The 22,437-nt window shown below is 47.9% G+C and overlaps 1 protein-coding gene across 1 annotated transcript in view; it reads right to left on the bottom strand.

Moving 5' to 3' along the window:
- The window catches only part of LOC134956715 (protein kinase C delta type-like), a 70,522-nt gene that overhangs the window by 27,661 nt on the left and 20,424 nt on the right, over nt 1-22,437 (bottom strand). Inside the window, exon 5 of the mRNA XM_063938705.1 lies at nt 10,953-11,015. Coding sequence (XP_063794775.1) covers nt 10,953-11,015 — 63 coding nt within the window. The remainder of the gene's footprint in view (nt 1-10,952; nt 11,016-22,437) is intronic.

Raw genomic sequence — 22,437 nt, 5'->3', positions numbered from 1 at the left:
TATATGACTGTGACAGCCCACTGTGTAGATGTATGGACTCCCGCCGCAAGAACAGCAGCGGCGGCACCAGTAGCAGCATCTCGCAAACGCCAACTCTTTCCTAGGCAGGCTACGCTTTGTATCACCGCTTTCCAGAATACGCACACAGCTGAAAACCTCTTACGGCAACTGAGGAAGATCATCGCGGAATGGCTTACCCCAATTGGACTCTCCTGTGGATTTGTGGCATCGGACAACGCCAGCAATATTGTGTGTGCATTAAATATGGGCAAATTCCAGCACGTCCCATGTTTTGCACATACCTTGAATTTGGTGGTGCAGAATTTTTTAAAAAACGACAGGGGCGTGCAAGAGATGCTGTCGGTGGCCAGAAGAATTGCGGGACACTTTCGGCGTACAGGCACCACGTACAGAAGACTGGAGCACCACCAAAAACTACTGAACCTGCCCTGCCATCATCTGAAGCAAGAAGTGGTAACGAGGTGGAATTCAACCCTCTATATGCTTCAGAGGTTGGAGGAGCAGCAAAAGGCCATTCAAGCCTATACAATTGAGCACGATATAGTAGGTGGAATGCACCTGTCTCAAGCGCAGTGGAGAATGATTTCAACGTTGTGCAAGGTTCTGATGCCCTTTGAACTTGCCACACGTGAAGTCAGTTCAGACACTGCCAGCCTGAGTCAGGTCATTCCCCTCATCAGGCTTTTGCAGAAGAAGCTGGAGACATTGAAGGAGGAGCTAACACGGAGCGATTCCGCTAGGCATGTGGGACTTGTGGATGGAGCCCTTAATTCGCTTAACAAGGATTCACGGGTGGTCAATCTGTTGAAATCAGAGCACTACATTTTGGCCACCGTGCTCGATCCTAGATTTAAAGCCTACCTTGGATCTCTCTTTCCGGCAGACACAAGTCTGCTGGGGTTGAAAGACCTGCTGGTGACAAAATTGTCAAGTCAAGCGGAACGCGACCTGTCAACATCTCCTCCTTCACATTCTCCCGCAACTGGGGGTGCGAGGAAAAGGCTCAGAATTCCGAGCCCACCCGCTGGCGGTGATGCAGGGCAGTCTGGAGCGACTGCTGATGCTGACATCTGGTCCGGACTGAAGGACCTGACAACGATTACGGACATGTCGTCTACTGTCACTGCATATGATTCTCTCAACATTGATAGAATGGTGGAGGATTATATGAGTGACCGCATCCAAGTAGGCACGTCACACAGTCCGTACTTATACTGGCAGGAAAAAGAGGCAATTTGGAGGCCCTTGCACAAACTGGCTTTATTCTACCTAAGTTGCCCTCCCACAAGTGTGTACTCCGAAAGAGTGTTTAGTGCCGCCGCTCACCTTGTCAGCAATCGGCGTACGAGGTTACATCCAGAAAATGTGGAGAAGATGATGTTCATTAAAACGAATTATAATCAATTCCTCCGCGGAGACATTGACCAGCAGCAATTGCCTCCACAAAGTACACAGGGAATGAGATGGTGGATTCCAGTGGGGACGAATTGATAATCTGTGAGGAGGGGGATGTACACGGTGATATATCGGAGGGTGATGATGAGGTGGACATCTTGCCTCTGTAGAGCCAGTTTGTGCAAGGAGAGATTAATTGCTTCTTTTTTGGGGGGGGTCCAAACCAACCCGTCATATCAGTCACAGTCGTGTGGCAGACCCTGTCACTGAAATGATGGGTTGGTTAAAGTGTGCATGTCCTGTTTTGTTTATACAACATAAGGGTGGGTGGGAGGGCCCAAGGACAATTCCATCTTGCACCTCTTTTTTCTTTTCTTTTTCTTTGCATCATGTGCTGATTGGGGAGGGTTTTTTGGAAGGGACATCCTGCGTGACACTGCAGTGCCACTCCTAAATGGGCCCGGTGTTTGTGTCGGCCACTAGGGTCGCTAATCTTACTCACACAGTCAGCTACCTCATTGCGCCTCTTTTTTTCTTTGCGTCATGTGCTGTTTGGGGAGGGTTTTTTGGAAGGGACATCCTGCGTGACACTGCAGTGCCACTCCTAGATGGGCCCGGTGTTTGTGTCGGCCACTAGGGTCGCTAATCTTACTCACACAGCTACCTCATTGCGCCTCTTTTTTTCTTTGCGTCATGTGCTGTTTGGGGAGGGTTTTTTGGAAGGGCCATCCTGCGTGACACTGCAGTGCCACTCCTAGATGGGCCCGGTGTTTGTGTCGGCCACTAGGGTCGCTAATCTTACTCACACAGCTACCTCATTGCGCCTCTTTTTTTCTTTGCGTCATGTGCTGTTTGGGGAGGGTTTTTTGGAAGGGACATCCTGCGTGACACTGCAGTGCCACTCCTAGATGGGCCCGGTGTTTGTGTCGGCCACTAGGGTCGCTTATCTTACTCACACAGCGACCTCGGTGCAAATTTTAGGACTAAAAATAATATTGTGAGGTGTGAGGTATTCAGAATAGACTGAAAATGAGTGTAAATTATGGTTTTTGAGGTTAATAATACTTTGGGATCAAAATGACCCCCAAATTCTATGATTTAAGCTGTTTTTTAGTGTTTTTTGAAAAAAACACCCGAATCCAAAACACACCCGAATCCGACAAAAAAAATTCGGTGAGGTTTTGCCAAAACGCGTTCGAACCCAAAACATGGCCGCGGAACCGAACCCAAAACCAAAACACAAAACCCGAAAAATTTCAGGCGCTCATCTCTAATGTTTAGGCGCAAGAACTAGAGTGTGAGTACCTACTGTAATCATTTGTAGGTTAGTGTCCATGTGATTCCACTATGTCATGTACATTTATATGTGTTCAGCAGAATTCTATGTTATTTAATAGTGTAGGCCTACTCAGCCCATTAACCCTTTTGATGCTAATATGTGTGATTACTGCATAAATAATTAGTGATATTGATGTCACACAGGGAGCGACAACTGGAGGCTGCACCTCTCATACCCTCTATTACCCTGCACTTCTCACTCCCTCCTTTTACCTCCTTCCTCTGCACTTCTCACTCCCTCCTTCCACCTCCTTCCTCTGCACTTCTCACTCCCTCCTTCTACCTCCTTCCTATGCACTTCTCACTCCCTCCTTCTACCTCCTTCCTCTGCACTTCTCACTCCCTCCTTCTACCTCCATCCTCTGCACTTCTCACTCCCTCCTTCCACCTCCTTCCTCTGCACTTCTCACTCCCTCCTTCTACCTCCTTCCTCTGCACTTCTCACTCCCTCCTTCCCTCTATCATCCCTACACCTCTCCTTCCCTCTCTCACTCCATGTGAGACCCAGATTGGATGGTAGGGAAGGCACATTCTGGGTGTACATGATCTGGGGTCTCAGTGCAGCCCCCCCATGACCTGCTAGGTGTATATAGTTACAGAGCTGGGTGGCAGGTGTGTGGTAAAGTAATAAAATGTATATAAAAATGTCTAAAAAATAATGTTTCACTCCTCTTCCTCAGGGGTCCTCTCTGACAGCATTAGACAAGTGCAGGAAGAGTGTGACATCACTATAGTACAGGAGAAAGGGACTTCCCTAAGCAGAGAGCAGGGGTTTCTGAAACTCCGCTTGCAGACAACTAAGCAGTAGAGATGAGCGCCTGAAATTTTTCGGGTTTTGTGTTTTGGTTTTGGGTTCGGTTCCGCGGCCGTGTTTTGGGTTCGAACGCGTTTTGGCAAAACCTCACCGAATTTTTTTTGTCGGATTCGGGTGTGTTTTGGATTCGGGTGTTTTTTTCAAAAAACACTAAAAAACAGCTTAAATCATAGAATTTGGGGGTCATTTTGATCCCAAAGTATTATTAACCTCAAAAACCATAATTTACACTCATTTTCAGTCTATTCTGAATACCTCACACCTCACAATATTATTTTTAGTCCTAAAATTTGCACCGAGGTCGCTGTGTGAGTAAGATAAGCGACCCTAGTGGCCGACACAAACACCGGGCCCATCTAGGAGTGGCACTGCAGTGTCACGCAGGATGTCCCTTCCAAAAAACCCTCCCCAAACAGCACATGACGCAAAGAAAAAAAGAGGCGCAATGAGGTAGCTGTGTGAGTAAGATTAGCGACCCTAGTGGCCGACACAAACACCGGGCCCATCTAGGAGTGGCACTGCAGTGTCACGCAGGATGGCCCTTCCAAAAAACCCTCCCCAAACAGCACATGACGCAAAGAAAAAAAGAGGCGCAATGAGGTAGCTGACTGTGTGAGTAAGATTAGCGACCCTAGTGGCCGACACAAACACCGGGCACATCTAGGAGTGGCACTGCAGTGTCACGCAGGATGTCCCTTCCAAAAAACCCTCCCCAAACAGCACATGACGCAAAGAAAAAAAGAGGCGCAATGAGGTAGCTGTGTGAGTAAGATTAGCGACCCTAGTGGCCGACACAAACACCGGGCCCATCTAGGAGTGGCACTGCAGTGTCACGCAGGGTGTCCCTTCCAAAAAACCCACCCCAATCAGCACATGATGCAAAGAAAAAGAAAAGAAAAAAGAGGTGCAAGATGGAATTATCCTTGGGCCCTCCCACCCACCCTTATGTTGTATAAACAAAACAGGACATGCACACTTTAACCAACCCATCATTTCAGTGACAGGGTCTGCCACACGACTGTGACTGATATGACGGGTTGGTTTGGACCCCCCCCAAAAAAGAAGCAATTAATCTCTCCTTGCACAAACTGGCTCTACAGAGGCAAGATGTCCACCTCATCTTCACCCTCCGATATATCACCGTGTACATCCCCCTCCTCACAGATTATCAATTCGTCCCCACTGGAATCCACCATCTCAGCTCCCTGTGTACTTTGTGGAGGCAATTGCTGCTGGTCAATGTCTCCGCGGAGGAATTGATTATAATTCATTTTAATGAACATCATCTTCTCCACATTTTCTGGATGTAACCTCGTACGCCGATTGCTGACAAGGTGAGCGGCGGCACTAAACACTCTTTCGGAGTACACACTTGTGGGAGGGCAACTTAGGTAGAATAAAGCCAGTTTGTGCAAGGGCCTCCAAATTGCCTCTTTTTCCTGCCAGTATAAGTACGGACTGTGTGACGTGCCTACTTGGATGCGGTCACTCATATAATCCTCCACCATTCTATCAATGTTGAGAGAATCATATGCAGTGACAGTAGACGACATGTCCGTAATCGTTGTCAGGTCCTTCAGTCCGGACCAGATGTCAGCATCAGCAGTCGCTCCAGACTGCCCTGCATCACCGCCAGCGGGTGGGCTCGGAATTCTGAGCCTTTTCCTCGCACCCCCAGTTGCGGGAGAATGTGAAGGAGGAGATGTTGAAAGGTCGCGTTCCGCTTGACTTGACAATTTTGTCACCAGCAGGTCTTTCAACCCCAGCAGACCTGTGTCTGCCGGAAAGAGAGATCCAAGGTAGGCTTTAAATCTAGGATCGAGCACGGTGGCCAAAATGTAGTGCTCTGATTTCAACAGATTGACCACCCGTGAATCCTTGTTAAGCGAATTAAGGGCTGCATCCACAAGTCCCACATGCCTAGCGGAATCGCTCCGTGTTAGCTCCTCCTTCAATGCCTCCAGCTTCTTCTGCAAAAGCCTGATGAGGGGAATGACCTGACTCAGGCTGGCAGTGTCTGAACTGACTTCACGTGTGGCAAGTTCAAAGGGCATCAGAACCTTGCACAACGTTGAAATCATTCTCCACTGCACTTGAGACAGGTGCATTCCACCTACTATATCGTGCTCAATTGTATAGGCTTGAATGGCCTTTTGCTGCTCCTCCAACCTCTGAAGCATATAGAGGGTTGAATTCCACCTCGTTACCACTTCTTGCTTCAGATGATGGCAGGGCAGGTTCAGTAGTTTTTGGTGGTGCTCCAGTTTTCTGTACGTGGTGCCTGTACGCCGAAAGTGTCCCGCAATTCTTCTGGCCACCGACAGCATCTCTTGCACGGCCCTGTCGTTTTTTAAAAAATTCTGCACCACCAAATTCAAGGTATGTGCAAAACATGGGACGTGCTGGAATTGGCCCAGATTTAATGCACACACAATATTGCTGGCGTTGTCCGATGCCACAAATCCACAGGAGAGTCCAATTGGGGTAAGCCATTCCGCGATGATCTTCCTCAGTTGCCGTAAGAGGTTTTCAGCTGTGTGCGTATTCTGGAAAGCGGTGATACAAAGCGTAGCCTGCCTAGGAAAGAGTTGGCGTTTGCGAGATGCTGCTACTGGTGCCGCCGCTGCTGTTCTTGCGGCGGGAGTCCATACATCTACCCAGTGGGCTGTCACAGTCATATAGTCCTGACCCTGCCCTGCTCCACTTGTCCACATGTCCGTGGTTAAGTGGACATTGGGTACAGCTGCATTTTTTAGGACACTGGTGACTCTTTTTCTGAGGTCTGTGTACATTTTCGGTATCGCCTGCCTAGAGAAATGGAACCTAGATGGTATTTGGTACCGGGGACACAGTACCTCCAACAAGTCTCTAGTTGGCTCTGCAGTAATGATGGATACCGGAACCACGTTTCTCACCACCCAGGATGCCAAGGCCTCAGTTATCCGCTTTGCAGTAGGATGACTGCTGTGATATTTCATCTTCCTCGCAAAGGACTGTTGAACAGTCAATTGCTTACTGGAAGTAGTACAAGTGGGCTTACGACTTCCCCTCTGGGATGACCATCGACTCCCAGCGGCAACAACAGCAGCGCCAGCAGCAGTAGGCGTTACACGCAAGGATGCATCGGAGGAATCCCAGGCAGGAGAGGACTCGTCAGACTTGCCAGTGACATGGCCTGCAGGACTATTGGCATTCCTGGGGAAGGAGGAAATTGACACTGAGGGAGTTGGTGGGGTGGTTTGCGTGAGCTTGGTTACAAGAGGAAGGGATTTACTGGTCAGTGGACTGCTTCCGCTGTCACCCAAAGTTTTTGAACTTGTCACTGACTTATTATGAATGCGCTGCAGGTGACGTATAAGGGAGGATGTTCCGAGGTGGTTAACGTCCTTACCCCTACTTATTACAGCTTGACAAAGGGAACACACGGCTTGACACCTGTTGTCCGCATTTGTGGTGAAATACCTCCACACCGAAGAGCTGATTTTTTTGGTATTTTCACCTGGCATGTCAACGGCCATATTCCTCCCACGGACAACAGGTGTCTCCCCGGGTGCCTGACTTAAACAAACCACCTCACCATCAGAATCCTCCTGGTCAATTTCCTCCCCAGCGCCAGCAACACCCATATCCTCCTCATCCTGGTGTACTTCAACACTGACATCTTCAATCTGACTATCAGGAACTGGACTGCGGGTGCTCCTTCCAGCACTTGCAGGGGGCATGCAAATAGTGGAAGGCGCATGCTCTTCACGTCCAGTGTTGGGAAGGTCAGGCATCGCAAACGACACAATTGGACTCTCCTTGTGGATTTGGGATTTCAAAGAACGCACAGTTCTTTGCGGTGCTTTTGCCAGCTTGAGTCTTTTCAGTTTTCTAGCGAGAGGCTGAGTGCTTCCATCCTCATGTGAAGCTGAACCACTAGCCATGAACATAGGCCAGGGCCTCAGCCGTTCCTTGCCACTCCGTGTGGTAAATGGCATATTGGCAAGTTTACGCTTCTCCTCCGACAATTTTATTTTAGGTTTTGGAGTCCTTTTTTTTCTGATATTTGGTGTTTTGGATTTGACATGCTCTGTACTATGACATTGGGCATCGGCCTTGGCAGACGACGTTGCTGGCATTTCATCGTCTCGGCCATGACTAGTGGCAGCAGCTTCAGCACGAGGTGGAAGTGGATCTTGATCTTTCCCTAATTTTGGAACCTCAACTTTTTTGTTCTCCATATTTTATAGGCAGAACTAAAAGGCACCTCAGGTAAACAATGGAGATGGATGGATTGGATACTAGTATACAATTATGGACGGACTGCCACGGTTAGGTGGTATAAAAAAACCACGGTTAGGTGGTATATATTATAATAATAATACAATTATGGATGGACGGACTGCCTGCCGACTGCCGACACAGAGGTAGCCACAGCCGTGAACTACCGCACTGTACACTGGTTGATAAAGAGATAGTAGTATACTCGTAACAATTAGGATGACACTATGACGGTATAAAGAATGAAAAAAAAACCACGGTTAGGTGGTAGGTATATAATAATAAATAATACAATTCTGGTCGGACGGACTGCCTGCCGTGTGCCGACACAGAGGTAGCCACAGCCGTGAACTACCGCACTGTACACTGGTTGATAAAGAGATAGTAGTATACTCGTAACAATTAGGATGACACTATGACGGTATAAAGAATGAAAAAAAAAACCACGGTTAGGTGGTAGGTATATAATAATAAATAATACAATTCTGGTCGGACGGACTGCCTGCCGTGTGCCGACACAGAGGTAGCCACAGCCGTGAACTACCGCACTGTACACTGGTTGATAAAGAGATAGTAGTATACTCGTAACAATTAGGATGACACTATGACGGTATAAAGAATGAAAAAAAAAACCACGGTTAGGTGGTAGGTATATAATAATAAATAATACAATTCTGGTCGGACGGACTGCCTGCCGTGTGCCGACACAGAGGTAGCCACAGCCGTGAACTACCGCACTGTACACTGGTTGATAAAGAGATAGTAGTATACTCGTAACAATTAGGATGACACTATGACGGTATAAAGAATGAAAAAAAAACCACGGTTAGGTGGTAGGTATATAATAATAAATAATACAATTCTGGTCGGACGGACTGCCTGCCGTGTGCCGACACAGAGGTAGCCACAGCCGTGAACTACCGCACTGTACACTGGTTGATAAAGAGATAGTAGTATACTCGTAACAATTAGGATGACACTATGACGGTATAAAGAATGAAAAAAAAACCACGGTTAGGTGGTAGGTATATAATAATAAATAATACAATTCTGGTCGGACGGACTGCCTGCCGTGTGCCGACACAGAGGTAGCCACAGCCGTGAACTACCGCACTGTACACTGGTTGATAAAGAGATAGTAGTATACTCGTAACAATTAGGATGACACTATGACGGTATAAAGAATGAAAAAAAAACCACGGTTAGGTGGTAGGTATATAATAATAAATAATACAATTCTGGTCGGACGGACTGCCTGCCGTGTGCCGACACAGAGGTAGCCACAGCCGTGAACTACCGCACTGTACACTGGTTGATAAAGAGATAGTAGTATACTCGTAACAATTAGGATGACACTATGACGGTATAAAGAATGAAAAAAAAAACCACGGTTAGGTGGTAGGTATATAATAATAAATAATACAATTCTGGTCGGACGGACTGCCTGCCGTGTGCCGACACAGAGGTAGCCACAGCCGTGAACTACCGCACTGTACACTGGTTGATAAAGAGATAGTAGTATACTCGTAACAATTAGGATGACACTATGACGGTATAAAGAATGAAAAAAAAAACCACGGTTAGGTGGTAGGTATATAATAATAAATAATACAATTCTGGTCGGACGGACTGCCTGCCGTGTGCCGACACAGAGGTAGCCACAGCCGTGAACTACCGCACTGTACACTGGTTGATAAAGAGATAGTAGTATACTCGTAACAATTAGGATGACACTATGACGGTATAAAGAATGAAAAAAAAACCACGGTTAGGTGGTAGGTATATAATAATAAATAATACAATTCTGGTCGGACGGACTGCCTGCCGTGTGCCGACACAGAGGTAGCCACAGCCGTGAACTACCGCACTGTACACTGGTTGATAAAGAGATAGTAGTATACTCGTAACAATTAGGATGACACTATGACGGTATAAAGAATGAAAAAAAAACCACGGTTAGGTGGTAGGTATATAATAATAAATAATACAATTCTGGTCGGACGGACTGCCTGCCGTGTGCCGACACAGAGGTAGCCACAGCCGTGAACTACCGCACTGTACTGTGTCTGCTGCTAATATAGACTGGTTGATATTTAAAGAGATATTAGTAGTATACAACAATACTATACTGGTGGTCAGGCACTGGTCACCACTCCTGCAGCAAAAGTGTGCACTGTTAATTAATATAATTGTACTCCTGGCTCCTGCTAACAACCTGCAGTGCTCCCCAGTCTCCCCCACAATTAATTATAAGCTTTTAATTTATACATTGATGACTGTGCAGCACACTGGGCTGAGCTGAGTGCACACAGACTGAGTCACACTGTGTGACTGACTGTGCTGTGTATCGTTTTTTTTTTCAGGCAGAGAACGGATATAGCAGAGAGAAGTGAACGGATATATTATATTAAATAAAAGTTAACTAGCAACTGCACTGGTCACTGACTGTGGTAAACTAACTCTGTCTGCGACTCTGCACAATCTCTCTCTCTCTATCTAATCTATCTCTATTCTAATGGAGAGGACGCCAGACACGTCCTCTCCCTATCAATCTCAATGCACGAGTGAAAATGGCGGCGACGCGCGGCTCCTTATATAGAATCCGAGTCTCGCGATAGAATCCGAGCCTCGCGAGAATCCGACAGCGTCATGATGACGTTCGGGCGCGCTCGGGTTAACCGAGCAAGGCGGGAAGATCCGAGTCGCTCGGACCCGTGAAAAAAAACATGAAGTTCGGGCGGGTTCGGATTCCGAGGAACCGAACCCGCTCATCTCTACTAAGCAGCTGCCATGACAATTCCCAATGTGAGGGTGCACAACCAATAGACCCCACGTGATGCCACTGAGTGAAAAGCTTCTGGGATGAATGTTACTACAAATGTTTCAAAACTCTCCTCACCCACAAATGACATTATAAGAATAGAGCACGTGTGCAGAGAGATCCTCTGTAAATAAAGATTGTACATTACTGCGGAAGGGAGACAGCGTGTAACATGTAAGTGGAAGCTATGTGCCAGTGAATAAATGTATAACATGTAGAAAGTATATTACATTCTGCATATTAGAATACATAGTAATATCACTTTATTATACTATTGTTATAGTGTAACTCTATACTTACCCATGGACGATGCCCTTGGAATGCAGGAATTGAACCCCACATACAAGCTCTGCACAATAGAATCTGTTGGATAGAAAATAAGTTCATGTTACATTGTTAGGATGTGTAAATAATGGCTGAGGGATTTCCAGCCAACACTCCCCACATTTACTGACAATTTCCCCATTTATTTTGTTTCAAATTTACCAGCTGCCTAATATGATGTTTCTGTGTTACTGCATTGGTGCAAGTCACTATATATTGTACATGGCTGTAACTGTTTATGTAAGAGGAGTATTGGGATGTTTTCAAGATGACGCTCACAAAGTATTTTTCTATAATAACAGCTGCTTTATTTATCAGGATGGAAGACAACTTACAGAAACATTTATCTCTAGGGATCCCTATCACTAATCTAGCAGCACTCATCCCTCTATTAGATCGGGCAGGTTCCACACCCACAGGAAAGCAGCACCTTTATAAGCCATAAGCTCATCCCCAGCTGTTTCCTAAGTGGCTGGTGTTACACCCAAGTTTTCTTCTCCCTGAGGTAACTAAAGCACACCCGTGATGATTAAATAAAAGTGTAGAGCCACATAATAAATAAAATGAAGAGGGCCCCAGTAATAAAATAAGAATTTACTTACCGATAATTCTATTTCTCATAGTCCGTAGTGGATGCTGGGGACTCCGAAAGGACCATGGGGAATAGCGGCTCCGCAGGAGACTGGGCACAAAGTAAAAGCTTTAGGACTAGCTGGTGTGCACTGGCTCCTCCCCCTATGACCCTCCTCCAAGCCTCAGTTAGGATACTGTGCCCGGACGAGCGTACACAATAAGGAAGGATTTTGAATCCCGGGTAAGACTCATACCAGCCACACCAATCACACCGTACAACTTGTGATCTGAACCCAGTTAACAGCATGATAACAGAAGGAGCCTCTGAAAAGATGGCTCACAACAACAATAACCCGATTTTTGTAACAATAACTATGTACAAGTAATGCAGACAATCCGCACTTGGGATGGGCGCCCAGCATCCACTACGGACTATGAGAAATAGAATTATCGGTAAGTAAATTCTTATTTTCTCTAACGTCCTAGTGGATGCTGGGGACTCCGAAAGGACCATGGGGATTATACCAAAGCTCCCAAACAGGCGGGAGAGTGCGGATGACTCTGCAGCACCGAATGAGAGAACTCCAGGTCCTCCTCAGCCAGGGTATCAAATTTGTAGAATTTAGCAAACGTGTTTGCCCCTGACCAAGTAGCTGCTCGGCAAAGTTGTAAAGCCGAGATCCCTCGGGCAGCCGCCCAAGATGAGCCCACTTTCCGTGTGGAATGGGCTTTTACAGATTTTGGCTGTGGCAGGCCTGCCACAGAATGTGCAAGCTGAATTGTACTACAAATCCAACGAGCAATCGTCTGCTTAGAAGCAGGAGCACCCAGCTTGCTGGGTGCATACAGGATAAACAGCTAATCAGATTTTCTGACTCCAGCCGTCCTGGAAACATATATTTTCAGGGCCCTGACTACGTCCAGCAACTTGGAATCCTCCAAGTCCCTAGTAGCCGCAGGCACCACAATAGGCTGGTTTAAGTGAAATGCTGAAACCACCTTAGGAAGAAATTGAGGACGAGTCCTCAATTCTGCCCTGTCCGTATGAAAAATTAGGTAAGGGCTTTTATAGGATAAAGCCGCCAATTCTGAGACACGCCTGGCTGAAGCCAGGGCTAACAGCATTACCACTTTCCATGTGAGATATTTTAAGTCCACAGTGGTGAGTGGTTCAAACCAATGTGATTTTAGGAATCCCAAAACTACATTGAGATCCCAAGGTGCCACTGGAGGCACAAAAGGAGGCTGTATATGCAGTACTCCCTTGACAAACGTCTGAACTTCAGGAACAGAAGCCAGTTCTTTTTGGAAGAATATTGACAGGGCCGAAATTTAAACCTTAATGGACCCTAATTTGAGGCCCATAGACAGTCCTGTTTGCAGGAAATGCAGGAAACGACCCAGTTGAAATTCCTCTGTAGGGGCCTTCCTGGCCTCGCACCACGCAACATATTTACGCCAAATACGGTGATAATGTTGTATGGTTACATCCTTCCTGGCTTTGATCAGGGTAGGGATGACTTCATCCGGAATGCCTTTTTCCTTCAGGATCCGGCGTTCAACCGCCATGCCGTCAAACGCAGCCGCGGTAAGTCTTGGAACAGACATGGTCCCTGCTGGAGCAGGTCCTTTCTTAGAGGTAGAGGCCACGGGTCTTCCGTGAGCGTCTCTTGAATTTCCGGGTACCAAGTCCTTCTTGGCCAATCCGGAGCCACGAGTATAGTCTTTACTCTTCTCCTTCTTATGATTCTCAGTACTTTTGGTATGAGAGGAAGAGGAGGGAACACATACACTGACTGGTACACCCACGGTGTTACCAGAGCGTCCACAGCTATTGCCTGAGGGTCCCTTGACCTGGCGCAATATCTGTCCCGTTTTTTGTTGAGGCGGGACGCCATCATGTCCACCTTTGGTTTTTCCCAACGGTTCACAATCATGTGGAAGACTTCTGGGTGAAGTCCCCACTCCCCCGGGTGAAGATCGTGTCTGCTGAGGAAGTCTGCTTCCCAGTTGTCCACTCCCGGAATGAACACTGCTGACAGTGCTATCACATGATTCTCCGCCCAGCGAAGAATCCTTGCCACTTCCATCATTGCCCTCCTGCTTCTTGTGCCGCCCTGTCTGTTTACGTGGGCGACTGCCGTGATGTTGTCCGACTGGATCAACACCGGCTGACCCTGAAGCAGAGGTCTTGCCTGACTTAGGGCATTGTAAATGGCCCTTAGTTCCAGGATATTTATGTGAAGTGACGTTTCCATGCTTGACCACAAGCCCTGGAAATTTCTTCCCTGTGTGACTGCCCCCCAGCCTCTCAGGCTGGCATCCGTGGTCACCAGGACCCAATCCTGAATGCCGAATCTGCATCCCTCTAGGAGATGAGCACTCTGTAACCACCACAGGAGAGACACCCTTGTCCTTGGAGACAGGGTTATCCGCTGATGCATTTGAAGATGCGATCCGGACCATTTGTCCAGCAGATCCACTGAAAAGTTCTTGCGTGGAATCTGCCGAATGGAATCGCTTCGTAAGAAGCCACCATCTTTCCCAGGACCCTTGTGCATTGATGTACTGACACTTGGCCTGGTCTTAGGAGGTTCCTGACTAGGTCGGATAACTCCTTGGCTTTCTCCTCCGGGAGAAACACCTTTTTCTGTGCTGTGTCCAGAATCATCCCTAGGAACAGCAGACGTGTCGTCGGAATCAGCTGTGATTTTGGAATATTTAGAATCCATCCGTGCTGTCGTAGTACTACTTGAGATAGTGCTACTCCGACCTCTAACTGTTCTCTGGACCTTGCCCTTATCAGGAGATCGTCCAAGTAAGGGATAATTAAGACGCCTTTTCTTCGAAGAAGAATCATCATTTCGGCCATTACCTTGGTAAAGACCCGGGGTGCCGTGGACAATCCAAACGGCAGCGTCTGAAACTGATAGTGACAGTTCTGTACCACAAACCTGAGGTACCCTTGGTGAGAAGGGCAAATTGGGACATGGAGGTAAGCATCCTTGATGTCCAGAGACACCATATAGTCCCCTTCTTCCAGGTTCGCTATCACTGCTCTGAGTGACTCCATCTTGAACTTGAACCTTTTTATGTAAGTGTTCAAGGATTTCAGATTTAAAATGGGTCTCACCGAGCCGTCCGGCTTCGGTACCACAAACAGCGTGGAATAATACCCCTTTCCCTGTTGTAGGAGGGGTACCTTGATTATCACCTGCTGGGAATACAGCTTGTGAATGGCTTCCAATACCGCCTCCCTGTCGGGGGGAGACGTTGGTAAAGCAGACTTCAGGAACCGGCGAGGGGGAGACGTCTCGAATTCCAATTTGTACCCCTGAGATACTACCTGCAGGATCCAGGGGTCCACTTGCGAGTGTGCCCACTGCGCGCTGAAATTCTTGAGACGGGCCCCCACCGTGCCTGAGTCCGCTTGTAAGGCCCCAGCGTCATGCTGAGGACTTGGCAGAAGCGGGGGAGGGCTTCTGTTCGTGGGAAGAGGCTGTTTGCTGCAGTCTTTTTCCCCTTCCTCTGCCCCGGGGCAGATATGAGTGGCCTTTTGCCCGCTTGCCCTTATGGGGACGAAAGGACTGAGCCTGAAAAGACGGTATCTTTTTCTGCTGCGAGGTGACTTGGGGTAAAAAGGTGGATTTTCCAGCCGTTGCCGTGGCCACCAGGTCCGATAGACCGACCCCAAATAACTCCTCCTCCTTTATACGGCAATACTTCCATATGCCGTTTGGAATCCGCATCCCCTGACCACTGTCGCGTCCATAATCCTCTTCTGGCAGAAATGGACATCGCACTTACTCTTGATGCCAGAGTGCAAATATCCCTCTGTGCATCTCGCATATATAGAAATGCATCCTTTAAATGCTCTATAGTCAATAATATATTGTCCCTGTCCAGGGTATCAATATTTTCAGTCAGGGAATCCGACCAAGCCACCCCAGCACTGCACATCCAGGCTGAGGCGATTGCTGGTCGCAGTATAATACCAGTATGTGTGTATATACTTTTAAGGATATTTTCCAGCTTCCTCTCAGCTGGTTCCTTGAGGGCGGCCGTATCAGGGGACGGTAACGCCACTTGTTTTGATAAGCGTGTGAGCGCCTTATCTACGCTAGGGGGTCTTTCCCAACGCGCCCTAACCTCTGGTGGGAAAGGGTATAATGCCAATAATTTTTTAGAAATTAGCAGTTTTTTATCGGGGGAAACCCACGCTTCATCACACACCTCATTTAATTCATCTGATTCAGGAAAAACTACGGGTAGTTTTTTCACACCCCACATAATACCCTTTTTTGTGGTACTTGTAGTATCAGAAATGTTCAAAACCTCCTTCATTGCCGTGATCATGTAACGTGTGGCCCTACTGGAAAATACGTTTGTTTCCTCACCGTCGACACTGGAGTCAGTGTCCGTGTCAGTGTCTGTATCGACCTGAGGTAACGGGCGTTTTATAGCCCCTGACGGTGTTTGAGACGCCTGTACAGGTATTAACTGATTTGCCGGCTGTCTCATGTCGTCAACAGTCTTTTGTAAAGTGCCGACACTATCACGTAATTCTTTCCATAAGACCATCCAGTCAGGTGTCGACTCCCTAGGGGGTGACATCACTAACACAGGCAATTGCTCCGCCTCCACACCATTTTCCTCCTCATACATGTCGACACAGCGTACCGACACACAGCACACACACAGGGAATGCTCTGATAGAGGACAGGACCCCACTAGCCCTTTGGGGAGACAGAGGGAGAGTTTGCCAGCACACACCAGAGCGCTATATATATACAGGGATAACCTTATATAAGTGTTTTTCCCTAATATAGCTGCTGTATATATTAATATGCCAATTTAGTGCCCCCCCTCTCTTGTTTTACCCTGTTTCTGTTGTGCAGGACTGCAGGGGAGAGTCAGGGAGCCTTCCTCCAACGGAGCTGTGAGGAAAAAATGGCGCTTGTGTGCTGAGGAGATAGGCTCCGCCCCTTTTTCGGCTGCCTTTCTCCCGCTTTTTTGTGGAAAACTGGCAGGGGTTAAATACATCCATATAGCCCAGGAGCTATATGTGATGTATTTTTAGCCATTTAAGGTATTTTCATTGCGTCCCAGGGCGCCCCCCCCCCCCAGCGCCCTGCACCCTCAGTGACCGGAGTGTGAAGTGTGCTGAGAGCAATGGCGCACAGCTGCGGTGCTGTGCGCTACCTTATTGAAGACAGGACGTCTTCTGCCGCCGATTTTCCGGACCTCTTCACTCTTCTGGCTCTGTAAGGGGGCCGGCGGCGCGGCTCCGGGACCCATCCATGGCTGGGCCTGTGATCGTCCCTCTGGAGCTAATGTCCAGTAGCCTAAGAAGCCCAATCCACTCTGCACGCAGGTGAGTTCGCTTCTTCTCCCCTTAGTCCCTCGATGCAGTGAGCCTGTTGCCAGCAGGTCTCACTGAAAATAAAAAAACCTATTTAAACTTTTACTCTAAGCAGCTCAGGAGAGCCACCTAGATTGCACCCTTCTCGTTCGGGCACAAAATCTTAACTGAGGCTTGGGGAGGGTCATAGGGGGAGGAGCCAGTGCACACCAGCTAGTCCTAAAGCTTTTACTTTGTGCCCAGTCTCCTGCGGAGCCGCTATTCCCCATGGTCCTTTCGGAGTCCCCAGCATCCACTAGGACGTTAGAGAAATAAGGAGTAGGTCCCCTGTAATAAATAACATAAAGTGTAAAGCTCGTTTGATAAACAATAGAGTAATGACCAGTGACAAATAAAGTATATAGTAGGGTCTCCATGCTAAATAAAAATAAGAATTTACTTACCGATAATTCTATTTCTCGTAGTCCGTAGTGGATGCTGGGAACTCCGTAAGGACCATGGGGAATAGCGGCTCCGCAGGAGACAGGGCACATCTAAAGAAAGCTTTAGGATCACCTGGTGTGCACTGGCTCCTCCCCCTATGACCCTCCTCCAAGCCTCAGTTAGGATACTGTGCCCGGACGAGCGTACACAATAAGGAAGGATTTTGAATCCCGGGTAAGACTCATACCAGCCACACCAATCACACTGTACAACTTGTGATCTGAACCCAGTTAACAGCATGATAATAGAGAAGCCTCTCGAAAAGATGGCTCACTACAACAATAACCCGAATTTTTTGGTAACAATAATTATGTACCAGTATTGCAGACAATCCGCACTTGGGATGGGCGCCCAGCATCCACTACGGACTACGAGAAATAGAATTATCGGTAAGTAAATTCTTATTTTCTCTGACGTCCTAGTGGATGCTGGGAACTCCGTAAGGACCATGGGGATTATACCAAAGCTCCCAAACGGGCGGGAGAGTGCGGATGACTCTGCAGCCCCCAATGAGAGAACTCCCGGTCCTCCTCAGCCAGGGTATCAAATTTGTCGAATTTTACAAACGTATTTGCTCCTGACCAAGTAACTGCTCGGCAAAGTTGTAAAGCCGAGACCCCTCGGGCAGCTGCCCAAGATGAGCCCACCTTCCTTGTGGAGTGGGCATTTACAGATTTTTGGCTGTGGCAGGCCTGCCACAGAATGTGCAAGCTGAATTGTACTACAAATCCAACGAGCAATAGTCTGCTTAGAAGCAGGAGCACCCAGCTAGTTTGGTGCATAGAGGATAAACAGCGAGTCAGATTTCCTGACTCCAGCCGTCCTGGAAACATATATTTTCCGGGTCCTGACAACGTCTAGCAACTTGGAGTCCTCCAAGTCCCTAGTAGCCGCAGGCACCACAATAGGTTTGGTTCAGGTGAACGCTGAAACCACCTTAGGGAGAAACTGAGGACGAGTCCTCAATTCCGCCCTGTCCGAATGGAAAATCAGATAAGGGCTTTTACAGGATAAAGCCACCAATTCTGACACGCGCCTGGCCCAGGCCAGAGCCAACAGCATGACCACTTTTTCTGTGAGATATTTTAACTCCACAGATTTAAGTGTGTCAAACCAATGTGACTTTTGGAACCCAAAAACCACCTGGAGATCCCAAAAGTGCCACTAAAGGCACAAAAGGAGGCTGTATATGCAGTACCCCTTTAACAAATGTCTGAACTTCAGGGACTGAAGCTAGTTCTATTTTGGAAGAAAATTGACAGAGCCGAAATTTGAACCTTAATGGACCCCAATTTCAGGCCCATAGATACTCCTGTTTGCAGGAAATGTAGGAATCGACCCAGTTGAATTTCCTCCGTCGAGCCTTACTGGCCTCGCACCACGCAACATATTTTCGCCAAATGCGGTGATAATGTTTTGCGGTTACATCCTTCCTGGCTTTGATCAGGATAGGGATGACTTCATCCGGAATGCCTTTTTCCTTCAGGATCCGGCGTTAAACCGCCATGCCGTCAACGCAGCCGCGGTAAGTCTTGGAACAGACAAGGTCCTTGCTGGAGCAGGTCCCTTCTTAGAGGTAGAGGCTACGGATCCTCCGTGAGCATCTCTTGAAGTTCCGGTTACCAATTCCTTCTTGGCCAATCCGGAGCCACTAATATAGTGCTTACTCCTCTCCATCTTATCAATCTCAGTACCTTGGGTATGAGAGGCAGAGGAGGGAACCCATACACTGATTGGTACACCCACGGTGTTACCAGAGCATCTACAGCTATTGCCTGAGGGTCCCTTGACGTGGCGCAATACCTGTCGAGTTTTTCCCAACGGTTTATAATCATGTGGAAGACTTCTGGGTGAAGTCCTTACTCTCCCGGGTGGAGGTCGTGCTGAGGAAAACTGCTTCCCAGTTGTCCACTCCCGGAATGAAAACTGCTGACAGTGCTATCACATGGTTTTTCGCCCCGCGAAGAATCCTTGCAGCTTCTGCCATTGCCCTCCTGCTTCTTGTGGCACCCTGTCTGTTTACGTGGGTGACTGCCGTAATGTTGTCCGACTGGATCAACACCGGCTGACCTTGAAGCAGAGGTCTTGCTAAGCTTAGAGCATTGTAAATGGCCCTTAGCTTCAGGACATTTATGTGAAGTGATGTCTCCAGGCTTGACCATAAGCCCTGGATATTCCTTCCCTTGTGTGACTGCTCCCCAGCCTCGCAGGCTGGCATCCGTGGCCACCAGGACCCAGTCCCGCATGCCGAATCTGCGGCCCTCTAGAAGATGAGCACTCTGCAACCACCACAGGAGGGATACCCTTGTCCCTGGTGACAGGGTTATCCGCTGAAGCATCTGAAGATGCGACCCGGACCATTTGTCCAGTAGGTTCCACTGGAAAGTCTTGCGTGGAATCTGCCGAATGGGATTGCTTCGTAGGAAGCCACCATTTTTACCCAGAACCCTTGTGCATTGATGCACTGAGACTTGGTTCGGTTTTAGGAGGTTCCTGACTAGCTCGGATAACTCCCTGGCTTTCTCCTCCGGGAGAAACACCTTCTTTCTGGACTGTGTCCAGGATCATCCCTAGGAACAGAAGACAAGTCGTCGGAACCAGCTGCGATTTTGGAATATTGAGAATCCAATCGTGCTGCCGCAACACTACCTGAGGTAGTGATACACCGATCTCCAACTGTTCCCTGGATCTCACCCTTATCAGGGAATCGTCCAAGTAAAGGATAACTAAAATTCCCTCCCTTCGAAGGAATATCATCATTACGGTCATTACTTCAGTAAAGACCCGGGGTGCCGTGGACCATCCCTACGGCAGCGTCTGAACTGATAGTGACAGTTCTGTACCATAACCTGAGATACCCTTGGTGAGAAGGGTAAATTTTGACATGAAGGTAAGCATCCTTGATGTCCCGAGACATCATGTAGTCCCCTTCTTCCAGGTTTGCAATCACTGCTCTGAGTGACTCAATTTTGAATTTGAACCTCTGTATGTAAGTGTTCAAAGATTTTCGATTTTAGATTTTAAAATCGGTCTCACCGAGCCGTCTGGCTTCGGTACCACAATAGTGTGGAATAATACCCCGTTCCCTGTTGCAGGAGGGGTACCTTAATTATCACCTGCTGGGAATACAGCTTGTGAATGGCTTCCAAAACTGCCTCCCTGTCAGCGGGAGACGTCGGTAAAACAGACTTTTGGAAACGGCGAGGGGAATACGTCTCGAATTCCAATTTGTACCCCTGAAATATTACCTGAAGGATCCAGGGGTCTACTTGCGAGTGAGCCCACTGCGCACTGAAATTCATTGAGAACGGGCCCCCACCGTGCCTGAACTTGTAAAGCCCTAGCGTCATACTGAGAGCTTGGCAGAGGCGGAAAAGGGTTTCTGTTCCTGGCAACTGGCTGATCTCTGCAGCCATTTTCCTCTCCCTCTGTCACGAGCAGAAAAGAGGAACCCTTTTGTCCGCTTGCCAACCAGGACTGCGCCTGATAATACGGCGTCTTATTTTGAGAGGCGACCTGGGGTACATCCCCTTTTTTTTTTAAGGCAATACTTCCAAATGCCGTTTGGAATCCGCATCACCTGACCACTTTACTGGTATAATTGGACAACGCACTTATACTTGATGCCAGTCGGCAAATATTCCGCTGTGCATCATGCATATATAGAAATGCATCTTTTAATTGCTCTATAGGCAATAATATACTGTCCTTATCTAGGATATCAAATTTCCAGTCAGGGAATCCGACCACGCCAACCCAGCACTGCACATCCAGGCTGAGGCGATTGCTGGTCGCAGTATAACACCAGTATGTGTGTAAATACATTTTAGGATACCCTCCTGCTTTCTATCAGCAGGATCCCTAAGGGCGGCCATCTCCAGAGAGGGTAGAGCCCTTGTTCTTACAAGCGTGTGAGCGCCTTATCCCCCCTAGGGGGTGTTTCCCAACGCACCCTAACCTCTGGCGGGAAAAGGTATACTGCCAATAACTTTTTAGAAATTATCAATTGTTATCGGGGGGAAACCCACGCATCATCACACACCTCATTTTATTTCTCAGATTCAGGAAAACTACAGGAAGTTTTTCCTCACCAAACATAATACCCCTTTTTTTTGGTGGTATTTATATTATCAGAAGAGTGTAAACTTTTTCCATTGCCTCAATCATGCAATGTGTGGCCCTATTGGAAATCACGGTTGTCTCTTCACCGTCGACACAGGAGTCAGTATCCGTGTCGGCGTCTGTATCTGAGGTAACGGGCGCTTTAGAGCCCCTGTATGAGACGTCTGGACATGCACAAGCTGAGTAGCCGGCTGTCTCATGTCAACCACTGTCTTTTATACAATGCTGACACTGTCACGCAATTTCAACAGTACATCCACTCAGGTGTCGACCCCCCAGGGGGTGACAACACTATTACAGACACTCTACTCCGTCTCCTCATCATTTTTCTCCTCATACATGTCGACACAAACGTACCGACACACAGCACACACACAGGGAATGCTCTGATAGAGGACAGGACCCCACTAGCCCTTTGGGGAGACAGAGGGAGAGTTTGCCAGCACACACCAGAGCGCTATATATATACAGGGATAACCTTATATAAGTGTTTTTCCCTTTATAGCTGCTGTATTGTTTATACTGCGCCTAATTTGTGCCCCCCTCTCTTTTTTAACCCCTTTCTGTAGTGTAGTGACTGCAGGGGAGAGCCAGGGAGCTTCCCTCCAACTGAGCTGTGAGGGAAAATGGCGCCAGTGTGCTGAGGAGATAGGCTCCGCCCCTTTCTCGGCGTCCTTATCATCCGTTTTCTTGTATGTTTTGGCAGGGGTTAAATGCATCCATATAGCCCAGGAGTTATATGTGATGCATTTATTTTAGCCATAAAAGGTTTTCTATCGATTTATTGCGTCTCAGGGCGCTGCCCCCCCAGCGCCCTGCACCCTCAGTGACCGGAGTGTGAAGTGTGCTGAGAGCAATGGCGCACAGCTGCGGTGCTGTGCGCCTACCTTTATCTGAAGACAGGAAAGTCTTCTGCCGCCG

Source organism: Pseudophryne corroboree, chromosome 9 (assembly GCF_028390025.1).
Source record: "Pseudophryne corroboree isolate aPseCor3 chromosome 9, aPseCor3.hap2, whole genome shotgun sequence".
In the NCBI taxonomy this organism is placed as follows: Eukaryota; Metazoa; Chordata; class Amphibia; order Anura; family Myobatrachidae; genus Pseudophryne; species Pseudophryne corroboree.
This window is presented reverse-complemented; position numbering and strand designations above follow the sequence as displayed.